At 44.6% G+C, this 20,861-nt stretch overlaps 1 protein-coding gene across 1 annotated transcript; it reads left to right on the forward strand.

Annotated features, from left to right (window-relative positions):
• Nucleotides 1-15,733: 15,733 nt before the first annotated feature.
• Nucleotides 15,734-18,161, forward strand: LOC119367314 (protein SYM1-like). Its single transcript, XM_037632867.1, has 7 exons — nucleotides 15,734-16,286; nucleotides 16,417-16,557; nucleotides 16,665-16,778; nucleotides 16,870-17,043; nucleotides 17,513-17,628; nucleotides 17,740-17,800; nucleotides 17,903-18,161. Exons 1-7 carry the CDS (start codon nucleotides 15,888-15,890, stop codon nucleotides 17,918-17,920), a joined length of 1,023 nt encoding a protein of 340 aa, XP_037488764.1. The 5' UTR covers nucleotides 15,734-15,887; the 3' UTR covers nucleotides 17,921-18,161.
• The last annotated feature ends 2,700 nt before the right edge of the window (nucleotides 18,162-20,861 follow it).

A 20,861-nucleotide genomic window follows, 5' to 3' on the forward strand; every position in this document is an offset into this window, starting at 1 on the left:
CACATTCACTTAGTTCAAAAGATTCAACAAGAAGACATAGCTATAAGTGAATGCTGTAGAGGACAGAACACTAGTATATATATATATATATATATATATATATATATATATATATATATATATAATCAACATAATGAAGATAATCATGAAGACATGTTGAGATTGAAGCCAAACCAAATGTGAAGACATAGCAATTGTAACGCCATGAGTGCAACACTTTAAACAGAAAATTTGGTGGTGGCGTTACCCACCGTATAGGAAGTATTAGACCCAGACACGGCGCACAATTATCGTGGCGCTCCGAAGTCAAATTCCACATTAATGTATTCACACTTAGAATGTATGTCTTCATTAATTGAAGATATACTTTACTTCATGCGTTGCACATCTAAGTCATCAATATGCATAAGTGTTAGGATGTGTGCCTGATCACAGGACATTTGAGGATTCCAAGATATTTAGCTCACACCGTAACTTGCAAAATCTCTTCTCATCCAAGGGCTTGGTGAAAATATTTGCCAATTGCTCTTCAGTGTTGACGTGTATGATATCAATATCTTCCTTCACAACATGATCTCTGAGAAAGTGATGACGAATTTCAATGTGCTTTGTCTTCGAGTGCTGAACTGGGTTGTTGGCAATCTTGATGGCGCTTTCGTTGTCGCAGTAGAGTGGCACTTGCTTCAGATGAATGCCATAGTCCTTGAGTGTTTGCTTCATCCACAGAAGCTGAGCGCAGCAAGATCCAGCAACAATGTATTTAGATTCAGCAGTGAAGAGAGATACACAGTTCTGCTTCTTTGAAGACCAACATACAAGAGATCGTCCCAGAAAATGACATGTGCCTGATGTAGACTTGCGATCCACTTTGTCACCAGCATAATCAGCATCCGAGAATCCAACCAGATCAAACTCTGAGCCCTTTGGATACCATAATCCTAAAGTTGGGGTGTGAGCCAAATATCGAAGAATTCGCTTCACAGCTAAGTGATGCGACTCCTTTGGTGCCGCTTGAAATCGAGCACACATGCAAACACTAAGCATAATATCTGGCCTAGATGCACATAGATAAAGCAAAGAACCAATCATGGAGCGGTATACCTTTTGATCGAACTCTTTACCATTGTCGTCAGGACCCAGATGATGCTTGGCTGGCATTGGTGTCGTGAAGCCTTTGCAGTCTTGCATACCGAACTTCTTCAGGCAATCTTTGAGATACTTCTCTTGAGATATGAAGATGCCGTTGCGTTGCTGTCGTATTTGAAGACCGAGGAAGAACTTCAGCTCTCCCATCATGGACATCTGATATTGCTCTTGCATCATATATCCAAATTCTTCAGTGTACTTCTGATTGGTGCAGCCGAAGATAATGTCATCCACATATATTTGGCACACAAACAGTTCACCATCATATGTCTTCGTGAAGAGAGTGGGGTCGAGGGAACCAGGTATGAAGCCTTTGCTCTTCAGGAAGTATTTGAGTGTGTCATACCAGGCCCGAGGGGCTTGTTTGAGGCCATACAGTGCCTTGTTGAGCTTGTATACCATGTCAGGATCTTTTGGATCTTCAAAGCCAGGCGGTTGTGCAACATACACTTCTTCTTCAATCTTGCCATTGAGAAAGGCGCTCTTCACATCCATTTGATATAGAAGTATGTTATGATTATTTGCATAGGCCAGAAGTATGCGTATGGCTTCAAGTCTAGCCACAGGAGCAAATGTTTCATCGAAGTCAATGCCTTCCACTTGAGTATATCCTTGAGCAACGAGACGAGCTTTGTTTCTGACAACTTGACCATGCTCATCTTGCTTGTTGCGGTATATACATTTGGTGCCTATTATGTTGTGCTTCTGAGGATCAGGACGCTTAACCAGTTCCCATACATTATTCAGCTCAAACTGTTGAAGCTCTTCTTGCATAGCTTGAATCCATTCAGGTTCCATGAAGGCTTCTTCAACTTTCTTGGGTTCTGTTATTGAGATGAATGCGAAGTGCCCACAGAAATTTGCTAGCTGAGTTGCCCTTGATCGAGTGAGCGGACCGGGTGCATTGATGCTATCAATTATTCTCTCAATCTGCACTTCATTGGCAACACGAGGATGTACAGGGCGAAGATTTTTCTCTTGCTGATCATTGTCGTTGTTAGAGGGATTGTCTTCAGGCTGAGCATTGTCTTCAGGTTGATCAGGTGCGGAGATGATAAGTTCCTCTTTAGGTTGAGCTTCAGAAGGTATGATTTCTCCAGTTCCCATTAGCTTGATTGATTCGCTGGATGGAACTTCATCTGGCACATTTGGCAGGTGTTCTCTTTGTGAATCGTTAGTCTCATCAAATCGCACATCCACTGTTTCAATCACTTTATAATGAAAGAGATTGAAGACTCTGTAGGAGTGCGAATCCTTTCCATATCCAAGCATAAAACCCTCATGTGCTTTTGGTGCAAATTTTGAAGTGTGATGTGGATCCTTGATCCAGCACCTGGCGCCAAATACTCTGAAGTAACTGACATTTGGCTTCTTGCCAGTAAGGAGCTCATAAGATGTCTTGTTCAGAAGCTTGTGAAGATAAACACGATTGGTTGTATGGCATGCAGTATCAATGGCTTCAGGCCAGAATTTTCTTGGAGTCTTGTATTCATCAAGCATCGTTCGGGCCATCTCAATGAGTGTTCTATTCTTGCGTTCGACGACGCCATTCTGCTGTGGCGTGTACGGGGCTGAGAATTCATGTGTGATGCCCAAGGTGTCAAGATATGTATCTAGGCCAGTGTTCTTGAATTCAGTGCCATTGTCACTTCTGATGTGCTTTATCTTGGCGCCATAGTTGTTCATTGCTCGATTGGCGAAGCGTCTGAAGACATCCCGCACTTCAGTCTTGTAGAGGATTATGTGCACCCAAGTATATCTAGAATAATCATCAACAATGACAAAGCCATAGAGACAAGCAGTAGTAGTAAGAGTTGAGTAATGAGTGGGACTGAAAAGATCCATGTGGAGCAGTTCGAAGGGTCGAGTAGTAGTCATGATTGTCTTCGAGGGATGTTTGGCCCTCGTCATCTTTCCTGCTTCACAGGCACCGCATAAGTGATCTTTCTTGAACTTGATGCCCTCGATGCCTATGACATGCTTCTTCTTTGCAAGGGTGTGGAGGTTCCTCATGCCTGCATGCCCAAGCCTCCGATGCCAGAGCCAGCATTCTGAAGCTTTTGCTAAAAGACATACGGCAAGCTGTGGTCCTGCTGAGAAATCTACCATGTACAAATCGTCCTTCCGATACCCTTCAAACACTAGAGACTTGTCAGATTCCATTAGAACAAGGCAACGATATTTTCCAAATATTACGATCATGTTCAAATCGCAAAGCATTGAGACAGACATTAAGTTGAAGCCAAGGGATTCAACAAGCATGACTTTATCCATGTGTTGATCCCTTGAGATTGCAACTCTACCTAGACCCAATACCTTACTTTTACCAGTGTCAGCAAATGTGATGTGACTCTTGTCGGATGGACGTAAGGTTGAGTCCATAAGAAGGCTTCTTTTGCCAGTCATGTGGTTGGTACACCCACTATCAATAATCCATTCTGAAGACGCTGGTGTCGTACCCTACAGTGCAGTTAGGGGGATAGGCTTCACGAAGAGAATTGTGAAGCAAAAACATTTGATGAACCAGTGGGTTATGAAAGCTTAGATCCAGATTAGGACTGACAGGGAGAGTAGCAAGCGATTCAGGAACGAAGTACATAGTAAGACCATTCGGGCATTTGATCTTGCGCCCTACAAGATGTTTAAGGTCCCCAGCAATAGCGTCAGACGATTTTGGTTTTCTGCTGGAGACCTTTCCCTGCAAAAGAGAGTTAAGCTTTCTTAGCCACCCACATCTTCAAGGGTGGCTTAGAAGCGATAAGTCTAAGTGCAGTGTCTGAGAACTTTGGCTTTGGAGCCCTAGCAAAAAGTCTTGCAGGCGGACAGTAGTACTCATAAGAATAAGCAGAATAGTTCTTGGTCTTATGAACATGGCGGTTCAATGAACCGCGCTCATATTCATAGGCCTGAGTATGATTTCCCTGCAAAACATTTGCATTAGTGCGACTCAGGTGAGTCCTCTGTCTGTATGAAGCCTTTGGACCGTATGAAGCCTGTGGTTTGGGGTTTGTCTTCTTCACCTGTGGTGTCATGATGACATTCACAGGAAGATTTTCCAAACACTTTTTTGGCACCCAGATCTTCTTCATAGGCGGCCCATTCCTGCAGTTAGTACCAATATACCTGGCAAACACTTCACCATTCTGATTCTTAAACAGTTTGTAGTTTGCATCAAAGGATTCATCAATGACAATGGGGTTAGCACAAGTGAAGCCAGATAGATTGGATGGATCTGCTGAAGGTTCCTTTGCAGCAACCCAGGTGGTTTTGGGGTACTTCTCAGGTTTCCAGTAAGAGCCATCAGAATTCATTTTCCTTATGAACCCAACACCCTCTTTCCTCGGGTTTCGGTTCAGAATCTGCCTTTTGAGGACATCACATAGTGTCTGATGCCCTTTAAGACTTTTGTACATCCCTGTTTCAAGCAATGTCTTCAACCTAGCATTCTCATCAGCAATAGCAGTGGTATCCTCAGCAGAGGGGTTAGTTACCACATCAATAGTTGAAGATATTGCAACAGTAGCAGCAGTAGAACATCCAGCAACAGAAGTAGCATTATAGCGCTCAATGCATTTAAGACATGGTGGTTCAAATCCTTCCTGAGCGGAACTGATCTATTCGGCGCGAAGTGACTCGTTTTCCTTTTGAAGATCTTCATGAGCCACTCTCAGTTTCTCAAGATCTTGCTTCCTTTGAAGATAATCATAGGAAAGCTTTTCATGAGTTGTTGAGAGCGTTTCATGACGACTTTCAAGTTCCTCATATTTAACGTGAAGATTTTTTATGTCTTCAATTAAGGACTCAGATCGAGTCATTTCAGCGCCTAACAGATCATTGCTTTTGTCTAACAGTTTTTGAATATGTTCCATAGCTTTCTGTTGTTCACTTGCAATTTTAGAAAGTGTTTTGTAGCTGGGTATTGAACCACAATCAGAGTCATATTCACTAGATGTTTGATAGTGAGTAGTGCGTGTGTTTACCTTGGCACCGCATGCCATGAAGCAGTAGGTAGGAGCGGAGTAGTCCTTGTCATTTGCATTGGTGTCGGTGATGAAGTCATTGCCTTCAGTGTTGAAGATGGACTTGGCAACGTATGCTGTAGCCAGACATGCAACGCCAGAATCGGACTCCTCCTCAGACTCCACCTCCGCCTCCTCTGAAGCGGACTCCTCCTCTGAATCCATTTCCTTGCCAACAAACGCACGTGCCTTGCCAGATGAGCTCTTCTTGTGTGATGAAGACTTTGAGGAAGACTTGGAAGAAGAATTTGAGTATTTCTTCTTCTTCTTGTCGTCAGAGTCATATTCCTTGCTCTTCTTCTTCTTTTTGTTCTCATTGTCCCACTGCGGACACTCAGAGATGAAGTGGCCAGTTTTCTTGCACTTGTAGCATGTTTTCTTCTTGTAGTCATGAGCAGAAGCTTCATCATTCCTTGAGCTTGATCATGAAGACTTCCTGAAGCCTTTCTTCTTGGTGAATTTTTGGAACTTCTTCACAAGCATAGCAAGTTCCTTTCCAATGTCTTCAGGGTCATCAGAACTGCTGTCAGATTCTTCTTCAGATGAGGAGACAGCTTTTGCCTTCAAGGCACGAGTTCGCCCATAGTTTGGACCGTAGATATCTCTTTTCTCAGAAAGCTGAAACTCATGTGTGTTGACCTCTCAAGTATGTCAGATGGATCGAGTGTCTTGAAATCAGGACGTTCTTGAATCATCAGGGCTAGGGTGTCAAACGAGCTGTCGAGTGATCTCAGTAGTGTCTTGACGACTTCATGCTTGGTGATCTCCGTAGCGCCGAGGGCTTGAAGCTCATTTGTGATGTCAGTGAGTCGATCAAACGTGAGCTGGACATTCTCATTGTCATTTCGCTTGAAGTGGTTGAAGAGGTTGCGAAGGACACTGATTCTCTGATCTCTCTGGGTTGAGACGCCTTCGTTGACCTTGGAGAGCCAGTCCCAGACTAGCTTAGATGTTTCCAAAGCACTTACACGGCCATACTGTCCTTTGGTCAGATGACCACAGATGATATTCTTGGCAGTAGAGTCCAGTTGAACAAACTTCTTGACATCAGCAGCAGTGACACCTTCTCCAGCCTTGGGAACGCCGTTCTTGACGACATACCACAGGTCGACGTCAATGGCTTCAAGATGCATGCGCATCTTATTCTTCCAGTAGGGATATTCAGTTCCATCGAAGACGGGGCACGCAGTGGAGACTTTAATTATCCCTGCAGTCGACATAGCTAAAACTCCAGGTGGTTAAACCGAATCACACAGAACAAGGGAGTACCTTGCTCTGATACCAATTGAAAGTGCGTTATATCGACTAGAGGGGGGTGAATAGGCGATTTTTATGAAAGTCTTCAAAACGTGGAAGTTTCGAAGACAAACGATAGAAATAAGCCTATTTCCATGCAGCGGAAGGTGGACTACACTAGGCAAACCATAGTCAAGTATTCAATGGAGTGAAAGCACAATGACTAATAGCAGCAATGTAGTAAGGATCAGGTAGGAAGATATTATGAAGCCAAACAGAAAACGCAGTCACTCAGTGAAGACAAACGATAGTGCAAACATGCAATGACTTCACAAGGAGTAACAGTAAGTAAAGGGAAGGGAAGGATGAAACCAGTGACTCGTTGAAGACAATGATTTGTTGGACCAGTTCCAGTTGCTGTGACAACTGTACGTCTGGTTAGGGAGGCTAGGTATTTAAACCTGAGGACACACAGTCCCGGACACCCAGTCCTGAACACGCAGCTCAGGACACCCAGTCCTCACTGTATTCCCCTTGAGCTAAGGTCACACAGACCTCGCCCAATCACTCTGGTAAGTCTTCAAGGTAGACTCCCAAACCTTCACAGACTTCGTTCACTGGCGATCCACAATGTCTCTTGGACGCTCAGAACGCGACGCCTAACCGGCTGGAGGATTCATAGTCCTCAAGTGTAATAAGTCTTCAGATCACTCAGACAAGAAGACTTAAGTGATGCCTAATTCTCTTTGGCTCTGGGTGGTTAGGGCTTTATCCTCGCAAGGAATTCTCTCTCAAAGGCTTCGAGGTGGGTTGCTCTCAAACGACAAAAGCCATACTCTAACTCTGAGCAGCCAACCGTTTATGGTTGTAGGGGGTGGGCTATTTATAGCTACTAGGCAACCCGACCTAATTTGTCCGAAATGACCCTGGGTCACTAAGGAACTGACACGTGTTCCAACGGTCAGATTTCAAACTCACACGGCAACTTTACTTGGGCTACAAGCAAAGCTGACTTGTCCGACTCTGGACAAGATTCGCTCTCATAGTCTTCACTCGAAGACATAGGTTTTGTTTAAGCATCACTTCAATGACTAGTTCTCTTGGACCCCACTTAACAGTACGGTGGTTCCTATGACTCAACCAGAGAAGAAAAAGAACTACGAAATGTCTAAGTCTTCGAGCTCCATAGGCTTCATGCGATGTCTTCTCTTGTCATAGTCTTCAATGTGAATATCTTCATATACCACCTTTGACATCAATGTCTTCATACATTTTTAGGGGTCATCTCTGGTAGGAAAACCGAATCAATGAGGGACTTCTACCTGTGTTATCCTGCAATTCTCACAAACACATTAGTCCCTCAACTAGGTTTGTCGTCAATACTCCAAAACCAACTAGGGGTGGCACTAGATGCACTTACAGGGTCCCGAACAGTGCGTCTAAGGCGGATGGTAACAGGAGGCAGGGGACACGATGTTTACCCAGGTTCGGGCCCTCTTGATGGAGGTAATATCCTACGTCCTGCTTGATTGTTCTTGATGATATGAGTAGTACAAGAGTTGATCTACCACGAGATCAAAGAGGCTAAACCCTCGAAGCTAGCCTATGGTATGATTGTCTGTTGTCCTATGGACTAAAACCCTCCGGTTTATATAGACACCGGAGGGGGCTAGGGTTACACAAGGTCGGTTACAAAGGAGGAGATATACATATCCGTATTGCCTAGCTTGCCTTCCACACCAAGTAGAGTCCCATCCGGACACGGGATGAAATCTTCAATCTTCTATCTTCATAGTCCAACAGTCCGGCCAAAGGATATAGTTCGGCTGTCCGGAGACCCCCTAATCCAGGACTCCATCACCCTCCCTTTTCCTTGTTGGACTAGGAGTGGAGGGGGAAAGAGGAAGGAAAGGGGGGGCATCGCCCCCGTCTCCTTGTCCTATTCGGACTAGGGGGGAGGGGCGCGCGGCCCTGGCCGCCTCTCCTCTTTTTCCACAAGGCCCACTATGGCCCATTAAGCTCCCGGGGGGTTCCGGTAACCTCCCGGTACTCCGGTAAAATCCCAATTTCACCCGGAACACTTCTGATATCCAAACATAAGCATACAATATATCAATCTTCATGTCTCGACCATTTCGAGACTCCTCGTTATGTTCGTGATCACATCGGGGACTCCGAACAACCTCCGGTACATCAAAACATATAAACTCATAATATAACTGTCATCGAAACGTTAAGCGTGCGGACCCTACGGGTTCGAGAACTTTGTAGACATGACCAAGACACATCTCCGATCAATAACCAATAGCGGAACCTAGATGCTCATATTGGCTCCTACATATTCTACGAAGATCTTTATCGGTCAGACCGCATAACAACATACGTTGTTCCCTTTGTCATCGGTATGTTACTTGCCCGATATTCGATCGTCGGTATCTCAATACCTAGTTCAATCTCGTAACCGGCAAGTCTTTTTACTCGTTCCGTAATACATCATCCCGCAACTAACTCATTAGTTGCAATGCTTGCAAGGCTTAAGTGATGTGCATTACCGAGAGGGCCCAGAGATACCTCTCCGACAATCGGAGTGACAAATCCTAATCTCGAGATACGCCAACACGACAAGTACCTTCGGAGATACCTGTAGAGCACCTTTATAATCACCCAGTTACGTTGTGACGTTTGGTAGCACACAAAGTGTTCCTCCGGTAAACGGGAGTTGCATAATCTCATAGCCATAGGAACATGCATAAGTCATGAAGAAAGCAATAGTAACATACTAAACAATCGAGTGCTAAGCTAACGGAATGGGTCAAGTCAATCACATCATTCTCCTAATGATGTGATCCCGTTAATCAAATGACAACCCATGTCAATGGCTAGGAAACTTAACCATATTTGACCAATGAGCTAGTCAAGTAGAGGCATACTAGTGACACTCTGTTTGTCTATGTATTCACACATGTATTATGTTTCTGGTTAATACAATTCTAGCATGAATAATAAACATTTATCATGATATAAGGAAATAAATAATAACTTTATTATTGCCTCTAGGGCATATTTCCTTCAGGTTCTGTAGTAACTTGATCTGAAGTTTCATGATCATCATCATTAGCTTCCTCATTAATTGGTGTAGAGATCACTAGAACTGATTTCTGTGATGAACTACTTTCCAATTTGGGAGAAGGTACAATTACCTCATCAAGTTCTACATTCCTCCCACTCACTTCTTTTGAGAGAAACTTCTTCTCTAGAAAGGATCCACTTTTAGCAACAAAGATCTTGCCTTTGGATCTGTGATAGAAGGTGTACCCAACAGTTTCCTTTGGGTATTCTATGAAGACACATTTCTCCGATTTGGGTTCGAGCTTATCAGGTTGAAACTTTTTCACATAAGCATCGCAACCCCAAACTTTTAAAAAACGACAACTTTGGTTTCTTGCCAAACCACAGTTCATATGGCGTCGTCTCAACGGATTTAGATGATTCCCTATTTAATGTGAATGCAGCTGTCTCTAATGCATAACCCCAAAACGATAGTGGGAAATCGGTAAGAGACATCATAGATTGCACCATATCTCATAAAGTATGGTTACGATGTTCGGACACACCATTACATTGTGGTGTTCAGGTGGCGTGAGTTGCGAAACTTATTCCGCATTGTTTCAAATGAAGATCAAACTCGTAACTCAAATATTCTCCTCCACGATCAGATCGTAGAAACTTTATTTTTTTTGTTACGATGATTTTCCACTTCACTCTGAAATTCTTTGAACTTTTCAAATGTCTCAAATTCATGTTTCATTAAGTAGATATACCCATATCTGCTCAAATCATCTGTGAAGGTCAGAAAATAATGATACCCGTTGCGAGCCTTAACACTCATCGGACTACATAGATCAGTATGTATTATTTCCAATAAGTCAGTTGCTCGCTCCCGGGAGAACGGAGTCTTAGTCATCTAGCCCATGCGGCATGGTTCGCAAGCATCAAGTGATCAAAAACCCATCAGCATGGAGTTTCTTCATGCGCTTTACACCAATATGACCTAAACAGCGGTGTCACAAATAAGTTGCACTATCATTATTAACTTTCCATCTTTTGGCTTCAATATTATGAATATGTGTATCACTATGATCGAGATTCGATAAACCATGTATATTGAGTGTATGACCATAGAAGGTTTTATTCATGTAAACAGAACAACAATTATTCTTTGACTTAAATGAATAACCGTATTGCAATAAACATGATTCAATCATATTCATGCTTAACACAAACACCAAATAACATTTATTTTAGGTTCAACACTAATCCCGAAAGTATAGGGAGTGTGCGATGATGATCATATCAACCTTGGAACAACTTCCAACAAACATCGTCACTTCACCCTTAACTAGTCTCTATTTATTATGCAACTCCTGTTTCGAGTTACTAATCTTTAGCAACTGAACTAGTATCAAATACTGAGGGGTTGCTATAAACACTAGTAAAGTACACATCAATAACATGTATATCAAATATACCTTTGTTCACTTTGCCATCCTTCTTATCCGCCAAATACTCGGGGCAGTTCTGCTTCCAGTGACCAGTCCCTTTGCAGTAGAAGCACTTAGTCTCAGGCTTAGGTCTAGACTTGGGCTTCTTCACTTGAGCAGCAACTTGCTTCCCATTCTTCTTGAAGTTCCCCTTCTTCCCTTTGCCCTTTTTCTTGAAACTAGTGGTCTTGTCAACCATCAACACTTGATGCTTTTCTTGATTTCTACCTTCGTCGATTTCAGCATCACGAAGAGTTTGGGAATCGTTTCCGTTATCCCTTGCATATTATAGTTCATCACGAAGTTCCAGTAATTTGGTGATAGTGACTAGAGAACTCTGTCAATCACTATCTTATCTGGAAGATTAACTCCCACATGATTCAAGTGATTGTAGTACTCAAATATTCTGAGCACATTCTCACTAGCTGAGCTATTCTCCTTCATCTTGTAGGCAAAGTGTTTGTCAAAGGTCTCATACCTTTTGACATGGGCATGAGTCCAAAATACTAATTTCAACTCTTGGAACATCTCATATGCTCCGTGGCGTTTCAAAAAATGTCTTTGAAGCCCCGATTCTAAGTCATAAAGTATGGTGCACTAAACTATCAAGTAGTCATCATATCGAGCTTGCCAAACGTTCATAACGTCTGCATTTGCTCCTGCAATCGGTCTGTCACCTAGCGGTGCATCAAGGACATAATTCTTCTGTGTAGCAATGAGGATAATCCTAAGATCACGGATCCAATCTGCATCATTGCTACTAACATCTTTCAACCTAGTTTTCTCTAGGAACATATCAAAAATAAAACAGGGGAGCTAAACGCGAGCTATTGATCTACAACATAGAAATGCTAATACTACCAGGACTAAGTTCATGATAAATTAAAGTTCAATTAATCATATTACTTAAGAACTCCCACTTAGATAGACATCCCTCTAGTCATCTAAATGATCACGTGATCCAAATCAACTAAACCATGTCCGATCATCACGTGAGATGGAGTAGTTTTCAATGGTGAACATCACTATGTTGATCATATCTACTATATGATTCACGCTTGACCTTTCGGTCTCAGTGTTCCGAGGCCATATCTGCATATGCTAGGCTCATCAAGTTTAACCCGAGTATTCTGTGTGTGCAAAACTGTCTTACACCCGTTGTAGATGAACGTTGAGCTTATCACACCCAATCATCATGTGGTGTCTCTGCACGACGAACTTTGGCAACGGTGCATACTCAGGGAGAACACTTTTACCTTGAAATTTAGTGAGAGATCATCTTATAATGCTACCGTCAAACAAAGCAAAATAAGATGCATAAAGGATAAACATCACATGCAATCTATATAAGTGATATGATATGGTCATCATCATTTTGTGCCTTTGATCTCCATCTCCAAAGCACCATCATGATCACCATCATCACCGGCGCGACACCTTGATCTCCATCTTAGCATCGTTGTCGTCTCGCCAACTATTGCTTCTACGACTATCGCTCCCGCTTAGTGATAAAGTAAAGCAATTATAGGGCGATTGCATTGCATACAATAAAGCGACAACCATATGGCTCCTGCCAGTTGCCGATAACTCCGTTACAAAGCATGATCATCTCATACAATAAATATAGCATCATGTCTTGACCATATCACATCACAACATGCCCTACAAAAACAAGTTAGACGTCCTCTACTTTGTTGTTGCAAGTTTTACGTGGCTGTTACGGGCTGAGCAAGAACCATTCTTACCTACGCATCAAAACCACAATGATAGTTCGTGAAGTTAGTGTTGTTTTAACCTTCTCAAGGACCAGGCGTAGCCACACTCGGTTCAACTAAAGTTGGAGAAACTGACACCCGCCAGCCACCTGTGTGCAAAGCATGTCGGTAGAACCAGTCTCGCGTAAGCGTACACGTAATGTCGGTCCGGGCCGCTTCATCCAACAATACCGTCGAACCAAAGTATGACATGCTGGTAAACAATATGACTTGTATCGCCCACAACTCACTTGTGTTCTACTCGTGCATATAACATCTACGCATAAACCTGGCTCGGATGCCACTGTTGGGGAACGTAGTAATTTCAAAAAAAATCCTACGCACACGCAAGATCATGGTGATGCATAGCAACGAGAGGGGAGAGTATGTCTACGTACCCTCGTAGACCGAAAGCGGAAGCGTTTATCAACGCGGTTGATGTAGTCGTACACCTTCACGATCTGTCTCGATCAAGTACCGAACGTACGACACCTTCGCGTTCAGCTCGATGACGTCCTCGCCTTCTTGATCCAGCAAGAGGGGCGAAGTAGTAGATGAGTTCTGGCAGCACGACGGCGTGGTGACGGTGTTGGTGAAGAACAATCTCCGCAGGACTTCGCCTAAGCACTACGAAAACTATTACAGAGGATAAACTAGAGAGGACGGAGTTGCCGGCACATGGCTTGGTGTTTCTTGGTCTCTTTTGGGTGCTAGCCCTACCCCTCTATTTACATGTTGAGCCTTGGGGTCGAAACTTGGAGTAAAAGCCTCTACAAAGTCGGTTTCACCCGAAAGGCAAGAATCCTTCTCGGACTCCAGGGCCAGACACCAGGGTTCCTGACGTCTGGACCCAGATGCCAGGGACCCTGGCGTCTGGCCCCTGGACTCCGCAAAACTTCCTTTTGCACTTTTCAAAAACTTTGTGGGCTTTCCCCTTTGGCCCAAATAAAGTGTTCTCGTATTCAAACATTTCGGAAAACATCCGGAACCCCATCCAGTGAATCTGAAACCCTTCTAGAGACCAAACATTATTATCACATGTATCAAACTTTATCTTCGGACCATTCCGGAGTTCCTCGTCATGTCTGTGATCTTATCCGGAACTCCGAACAACATTCGGTTACCAACATACATAACTCATAAATACTATATCGTCAATGAACGTTATGCGTGCGGACCATACGGGTTCGAGAACTATGTAGACATGACCGAGACACTTCTCTGGTCAATAACCAATAGCGGAACCTGGATGTCCATATTGGCTCCTACATATTCTATGAAGATCTTTATCGGTCGAACCACATAAGGACATACGTTGTTCCCTTTGTCATCGGTATGTTACTTGCTCGAGATTCATTCGTTGGTATCTCAATACCTAGTTCAATCTCGTTACCGGCAAGTCTCTTTACTCGTTCTGTAATGCATCATCCCGCAACTAACTCATTAGTTACATTGCTTGCAAGGCTTATAGTGATGTGCATTACCGAGAGGGCCCAGAGATACCTCTCCGACAATCAGAGTGACAAATCCTAATCTCGATCTATGCCAACTCAACAAGTACCATTGGAGACACCTATAGAGCACCTTTATAATCATCCAGTTACGTTGTGATGTTTGGTAGCACACAAAGTGTTCCTCCGGTAATCGGGAGTTGCATAATCTCATAGTCATAGAAACATGTATAAGTCATGAAGAAAGCAATAGCAGTAAACTAAAACGATCAATTGCTAAGCTAACGGAATGGGTCAAGTCAATCACATCATTCTCCTAATGATGTGATACCGTTTATCAAATGACAACTCATGTCTATGGTTAGGAAACATAATCATATTTGATCAACGAGCTAGTCAAGTAGAGGCATACTAGTGACACTCTATCTATCTGTGTATTCACACATGTATTATGTTTCCGGTTAATACAATTCTAGCATGAATAATAAACATTTATCATGATATAAGGAAATATAAATAATAACTTTATTATTGCCTCTAGGGCATATTTCCTTCAGCGATGATCACCTCGATGCAGTAGGGGTGGTTGGCGGCCGTCTACTGGCCGCTCTGGAGCACTCGTCGGAAGCTGCCGTGGCCGCCGTGGTACGTCGCCGCCGATCGTATCCTCTCTGCCACCGGCTACGACGGCGACAACCAAATCTCCTCCAATCGACGGCAAAAGCGCGGGCGTGGTGGCGGCCATGTCGAGACGTGGTTTGGTATGGACGGCCGGAGGGTGCGCAGTGAGGAGGCGACCGGAGAATAGTGGCGGCGCCGGCGGCGGGGTGGGGCGGGGAGAGGGGGTGGAGGCGTTGGAAGCGAAGGGACTGCTAGTGTCCCCGACGGACGGGCCACATGGGGACAAGGTCGTGCGTTGAGCCCGTCTGCGCGATGTCCGTTTCACCCTAAATTCGGCGCAAGTTTAGACCAGGGATGGGTCAAAAACGGACGGAATCCAGACATTTATCCGTTTGAAGTCGCGCGTTGGGCTGCGCTATTCGTCCGTTTTATTTCAACCGGACACACCGAACAGAATGAGATCGCGCGCTGAAGTTGGCCTTAGGTCTCTTTCTTGAACAACATACTGTCCACACAAAAAAGACGAGAACATGTAAGTAGGTTTTCCACATGGAAAATCAGTTTATGATGAGGCGCAGAACAGAACGCCCACACATGCCAGCAGTTGGCCACCACCGGTCACCGGAGGCGTGGAATCTCCGCCGGGCTCCACGGAACCTGGAACTCGGTTACCCTGTCGTGGTGCCCTGTCCCACCGTCACCGTGTGAGGCAGGGAGGTTTGGTCCGACTTCAGCACGCACCTCCACCACAAAATCGTCGACCGGAATCATTTCCCCCGGATGAAACGAGATTACCCTTGGCCGGCACGCAGCAACCTCAGGCGAGCACACAACCGCGAGACGACTCCCGACTCCCGTCCTCCGCACGACGGCGCGGCCGCGAGAGATCCACAAGCTTCACGCGGTCGCTGCCACCTGCCCCGCGGCCCCGTCGGATAAATAAAACCACGCGAGCACCAGTCAGAAAAAAGCACCGGTCGGAAGCAAAGGCCAAACACCTACTACGTCAGTCAAGACGAGAAGCAAGTGCCAGAGGCAACCAGCCTCAGCGCGCACGCGCGTGCGTGTGTGGTGGTGGGAAGTTCGCAGCTTGGCTGTGGGGCTACAGCAGCGGCAGCGATGGCGGCGTCCGTGGCCACCTCCCCGGCCTGCACCCGGCTCATCCCCAGCAGCCCCCTCTCCGCCTCGGCTTACACGGCCGCGCCGTGCCTCGTTCGCCTGGCGGGGTCCTCCAGGCGCCTCCGCCGGGCCCTGCGCGTCTCGGCCGCGGCGGAGCCGGCCGACGCGCTGCCGGGGCCCGGGGCCGGCGATCTGGACGGGGTGGTGCCGGCGGGGCTGCTCGAGGAGCTGCCGGAGGGCCTCGCCTTCCAGGGCGACGTGGGCGGGGGGTTCGCCCCCGGCGGCGGCGGCGACGACGGCAACAAGATGCTCGACCGCGGCATCAACGCCGCCATCGTGCTCGGCGCCAGCACCTACGCGCTCACCAAGCTCCTCACCGTCGACCAGGACTACTGGCATGTAAGATTGATTTCAACCAGAAGTGCCTCTTTTGTTCTACTAATAGCTAGCCATAATCTCGATCGACTGGGGGTTCGTAATGGATGGATGATTAACCCTTGTTTCTCTTGATTGGATTTGGTTGGTGCAGGGGTGGACTATCTTTGAGATCCTGCGGTACATGCCGGAGCACAACTGGTCGGCGTACGAGGAGGCCCTCAAGGCCAACCCGGTTCTTGCCAAGATGATGATCAGTGGCGTCGTCTATTCCCTCGGCGACTGGATAGCCCAGGTGCCAATCCAATCCAATCCAATTCCCCCTCGCTGACTGATCCCCTTTCTGCTCCTGCGACAGCTAATTCGGTTCTTCTTGTTTGTGTTGCTCCTGCTTACTTACAGTGTTACGAAGGGAAGCCCATCTTCGAGTTTGACCGCACTCGTATGTTCAGGTCTGGCCTCGTAGGGTTCACCCTCCATGGATCCCTTTCGCACTACTACTACCATTTCTGCGAGGTACCCATTGTAATTCTTAGCCTGACTCGTACAAATTTGTGTGATGTTTGATGTGTAAACTGTCATGAATGCATTGACCTTCTTGCATCAGTCGTTGTTCCCGTTCAAGGATTGGTGGGCTGTGCCTGTCAAGGTTGCGTTTGATCAGACGGCTTGGTCTGCGCTGTGGAACAGCATCTACTTCGTCGCCCTGGGCTTCCTTCGCTGGGAATCTCCGTCCACCATATACAAAGAGCTCAAGGCCACCTTCTTCCCCATGCTTACTGTAAGCATCAGTCATCTTTTAAATTCTGAATTGTGCTTCTGTGGTTGTGCTAAACTAAGTATCTTTGGTGGAAAATGGACTGAATGTTGACGGCCTTAGTTTCATGGCCCCATTATTCAGTTAGAAAATGTAGAACATACAATAAGCTAATTAATACAACGATGAGATTGTGCTGGCATTTTGCTGCCTCAATCTTCAGGCTTTTTAGGCACACTAGCAACTGCAGACGTGTGTGAACGAGTGTAAATTTACTAAATAAGGCGCACATGCATCTAGTACATCATCGTGAAAGAATTTGGTCCGAGTTCGATGAGAGAAAATGGAAACAAACTGAAATATGGTTATTGATAGGATTAATTGTGGTGCTGTATAAGTATAAGAGTATTACATATGAGCTTTTTCCCATTTTATTTTTCTTGTTACTCGTTGTTACAAAGCTGGAAATGATGTTCTGAATTGTAAATTGCAGGCTGGGTGGAAACTGTGGCCATTTGCACACTTAATCACATACGGTGTGGTTCCTATCGAACAGAGACTTCTCTGGGTCGACTGTGTCGAATTAATCTGGGTCACTATCTTGTCAACGTAAGCCTCTGATCGTGCTTTTTCATATTTGATTTCACAAGAGTTACTCGTGCTACCAAACTTTATCATGCATGGAAGATTACTAAACTGTATCACCTTCTTGTTTGATAGTTACTCGAACGAGAAATCTGAAGCAAGGATCTTAGACGATTCCTCCACAACAGACACGCAGGTATATTGCATCAGAACTACTCCTAAACATATGAAGAAATCAGTTGAGCCTTGTCATCTCTGTCGTCGTACTGACAGCTGGAATTATCTTTCTTCTTTGCAGGACAACAACTTCAGATAGCACATACTTCATGGTTTTGCTGTTTTATAGATTGAAACAGCAGAAACTGCTCCGGCTTCGTTACGTTGGGATTGTATAAATTGTATGTACAGTTAGTTGCCAGCGCTGCGTGTGTAAAAAAAAATCCTTGCATCTATTGCAAGCAAATTGTGCTGGCCAAACAGAACCGAAAAAGAAATTGTCTCAAGGGAGATCAACTCCTGATGAAATATGAGTTGTGCAGCAACCATGATTTTGAGTCGCTTTTGGTGGTACCAAGGAATGCTTGATGAAACTATGCAATCATGCAAAAGAAGAAAAGAAAAAGGCAAGCAGCAAAACATGAGAAGTCTTAAACATTGGCAGATCTGTCTTTCCTAAATTGCATTTGATGGACATATGTCTGAACAAAGGAAGCGCGATGCGAGTATTATAGAACTGTAGAACACAGCTCTTAACCAACATTTTGATAGCAAAAAACAACTTTTTTTCTGCACAAGTAGAGAAGTAGAGATACTATAGCATTGTGTATGTATACCACCGTTCTCGGGCACCTCTTCCCACGAGTTAGCAGAAGAACGGGGGCACCTACCATCAGCAATTATCATTTAACACACCAGGAGCTCAAAAAACTTGCACCTGATATCGTTTCTAGGCAGAAACATGAGTTGCCTGGTTGTCGCCCTGTTTCACGGCTGGGTTCCATATGATTTGCTTCTTCTTTTTTGTCTTCTCTACATAACCCCTATCATCATATTTTATTTCATCCATAGTGTTATATTCATGGCTCACGCTCATGTATTACGTGAAAATTGAAAAAAGTTTGAAATTACTAAAGTATGAAACAATTGCTTGACTTGTCATCGGGGTTGTACATGATAAAAGCATTCTTGTGTGACGAAAATGGAGCATGACCAAACTATATGACTTTGTAGGGATGAATTTTCTTTTGCCATGTTATCTTGAAAAGACATGATTGCTTAGTTAGTATGCTTGAAGTATTATTATTTTTATGTCAATATTAAAATTTTGTCTTCGAATCTGAACATTCATGCCACAATAAAGATAATTACATTGAGAATTATGCTAGGTAGCATTTCACATCAAAAATTCTGTTTTTTTATCATTTACCTACTCGAGGACGAGCAGGAGTTAAGTTTGGGGATGCTTGATACGTCTCCAACGTATCTATAATTTTTGATTGTTTAATGCTATTATATTATCTGTTTTGGATGTTAATGGGCTTATTTATACACTTTTATATTATTTTTGGGACTAACCTACTAACCCAAGGCCCAGTGCAAATTGCTGTTTTTTTTGCCTATTCAGTGTTTCGCAGAAAAAAATATCAAACGGAATCCAAACGGAATGAAACCTTCGGGAGAGTTATTTTTGGAACAAACTTGATCTAGAGGACTTGGAGTGGACGTCAAGAAATCAACGAGGAGGCCACGAGGCAGGGAAGCGCGCCTTGAAGGAAATATGCCCTAGAGGCAATAATAAAGTTGTTATTATATTTCCTTATATCATGATAAATGTTTATTATTTATGCTAGAATTGTATTAACCGGAAACTTAGTACATGTGTGAATATATAGACAAACAGAGTGTCACTAGTATGCCTCTACTTGACTAGCTCGTTGAATCAAAGATGGTTAAGTTTCCTAGCCATAGACATGAGTTGTCATTTGATTAACGGGATCACATCATTGCAGAATGATGTGATTGACTTGACCCATCCATTAGCTTAGCACGATGATCGTTTAGTTTGTTGCTATTGCTTTCTCCATAACTTATACATGTTTCTATGACTATGAGATCATGCAACTCCCAATGCCGGAGGAACACTTTGTGTGCTATCAAACGTCACAACGTAACTGGGTGATTATAAAGGTGCTCTACAGGTGTCTCCGATGGTGTTTTTTGAGCTGGCATATGTAACACCCTCAATGCGACTATATCTCCCACGTGTCGAGGAACGACTTAGAGGCATAATCGCATTGAAGGCATATGTCGCAAGTTAGGCAATCTTCACAACATCCCATGTAATATAGATAATAAAAGGGGAGATAACATAGTTGGCTTACACTCGCCACGTCAATCAAGGTACATAATTAACATTACATCATCCAAACACTCATGGCCCGACTACGGCGCCAAAATAAAAGATAACCCAACATGCGACACGGTCCCGATCACCCCCAACTGGGCACCACTACTGATCATCAGGAAAGGAAACATAGTATCGGAGAGTCCTCATCGAACTCCCACTTGAGCTCGAGCGCGTCACCTGGAGCAGAATCATCAGGCCATGCATCTGGTGTAATAGTAATCTATGAGCCACAGGGACTCAGCAATCTCGCACCCTCGCGATTAAGACTATTTAAGCTTAATAGGTATGGCAAGGTAAATATGTGTGGAGCTGTAGCAAGCGACTAGCAAATATGGTGGCTATCCTGTTCGCAAAAGAGAGCGAGAAGAGGAGGCAAAGCGCGAGCGAGAAACTAGAGAGCAACCTGCGCAAGCATTACTCCAACACCGTGTCCACTTCCCGGACTCCGCCGAGAAGAGGCCATCACGGTAACACACTCAGTTGATTCATTTTAATTAAGTTAAGGTTCAAGTTATCTACAACCGGACATTAACAAATTCCCATCTGCCCATAACCGCGGGCATGGCTTTCGAAAGTTCAAATCCCTGCAAGGGAGTCCCAACTTAGCCCAGGACAAGCTCTCACGGTCAACGAAGGAATAGACCTCCTCCCGAGACGTTCCGATCAGACTCGGTACCTCGGTTCTTCAAGACACTTCGACAGGTTAAAACAAGACCAGCAACACCACCCAGATGTGCCGACAAATCCCGATAGGAGCTGCACATATCTCGTTCTCAGGGCACACCGGATGAGCAAGCCGTCGGGTAGGCCAGCCCAGAGTTGCCCCTGGTAGCCCCGGACATCGCTTGGT

Source organism: Triticum dicoccoides, chromosome 1A (assembly GCF_002162155.2).
Source record: "Triticum dicoccoides isolate Atlit2015 ecotype Zavitan chromosome 1A, WEW_v2.0, whole genome shotgun sequence".
Taxonomy (NCBI): domain Eukaryota; kingdom Viridiplantae; phylum Streptophyta; class Magnoliopsida; order Poales; family Poaceae; genus Triticum; species Triticum dicoccoides.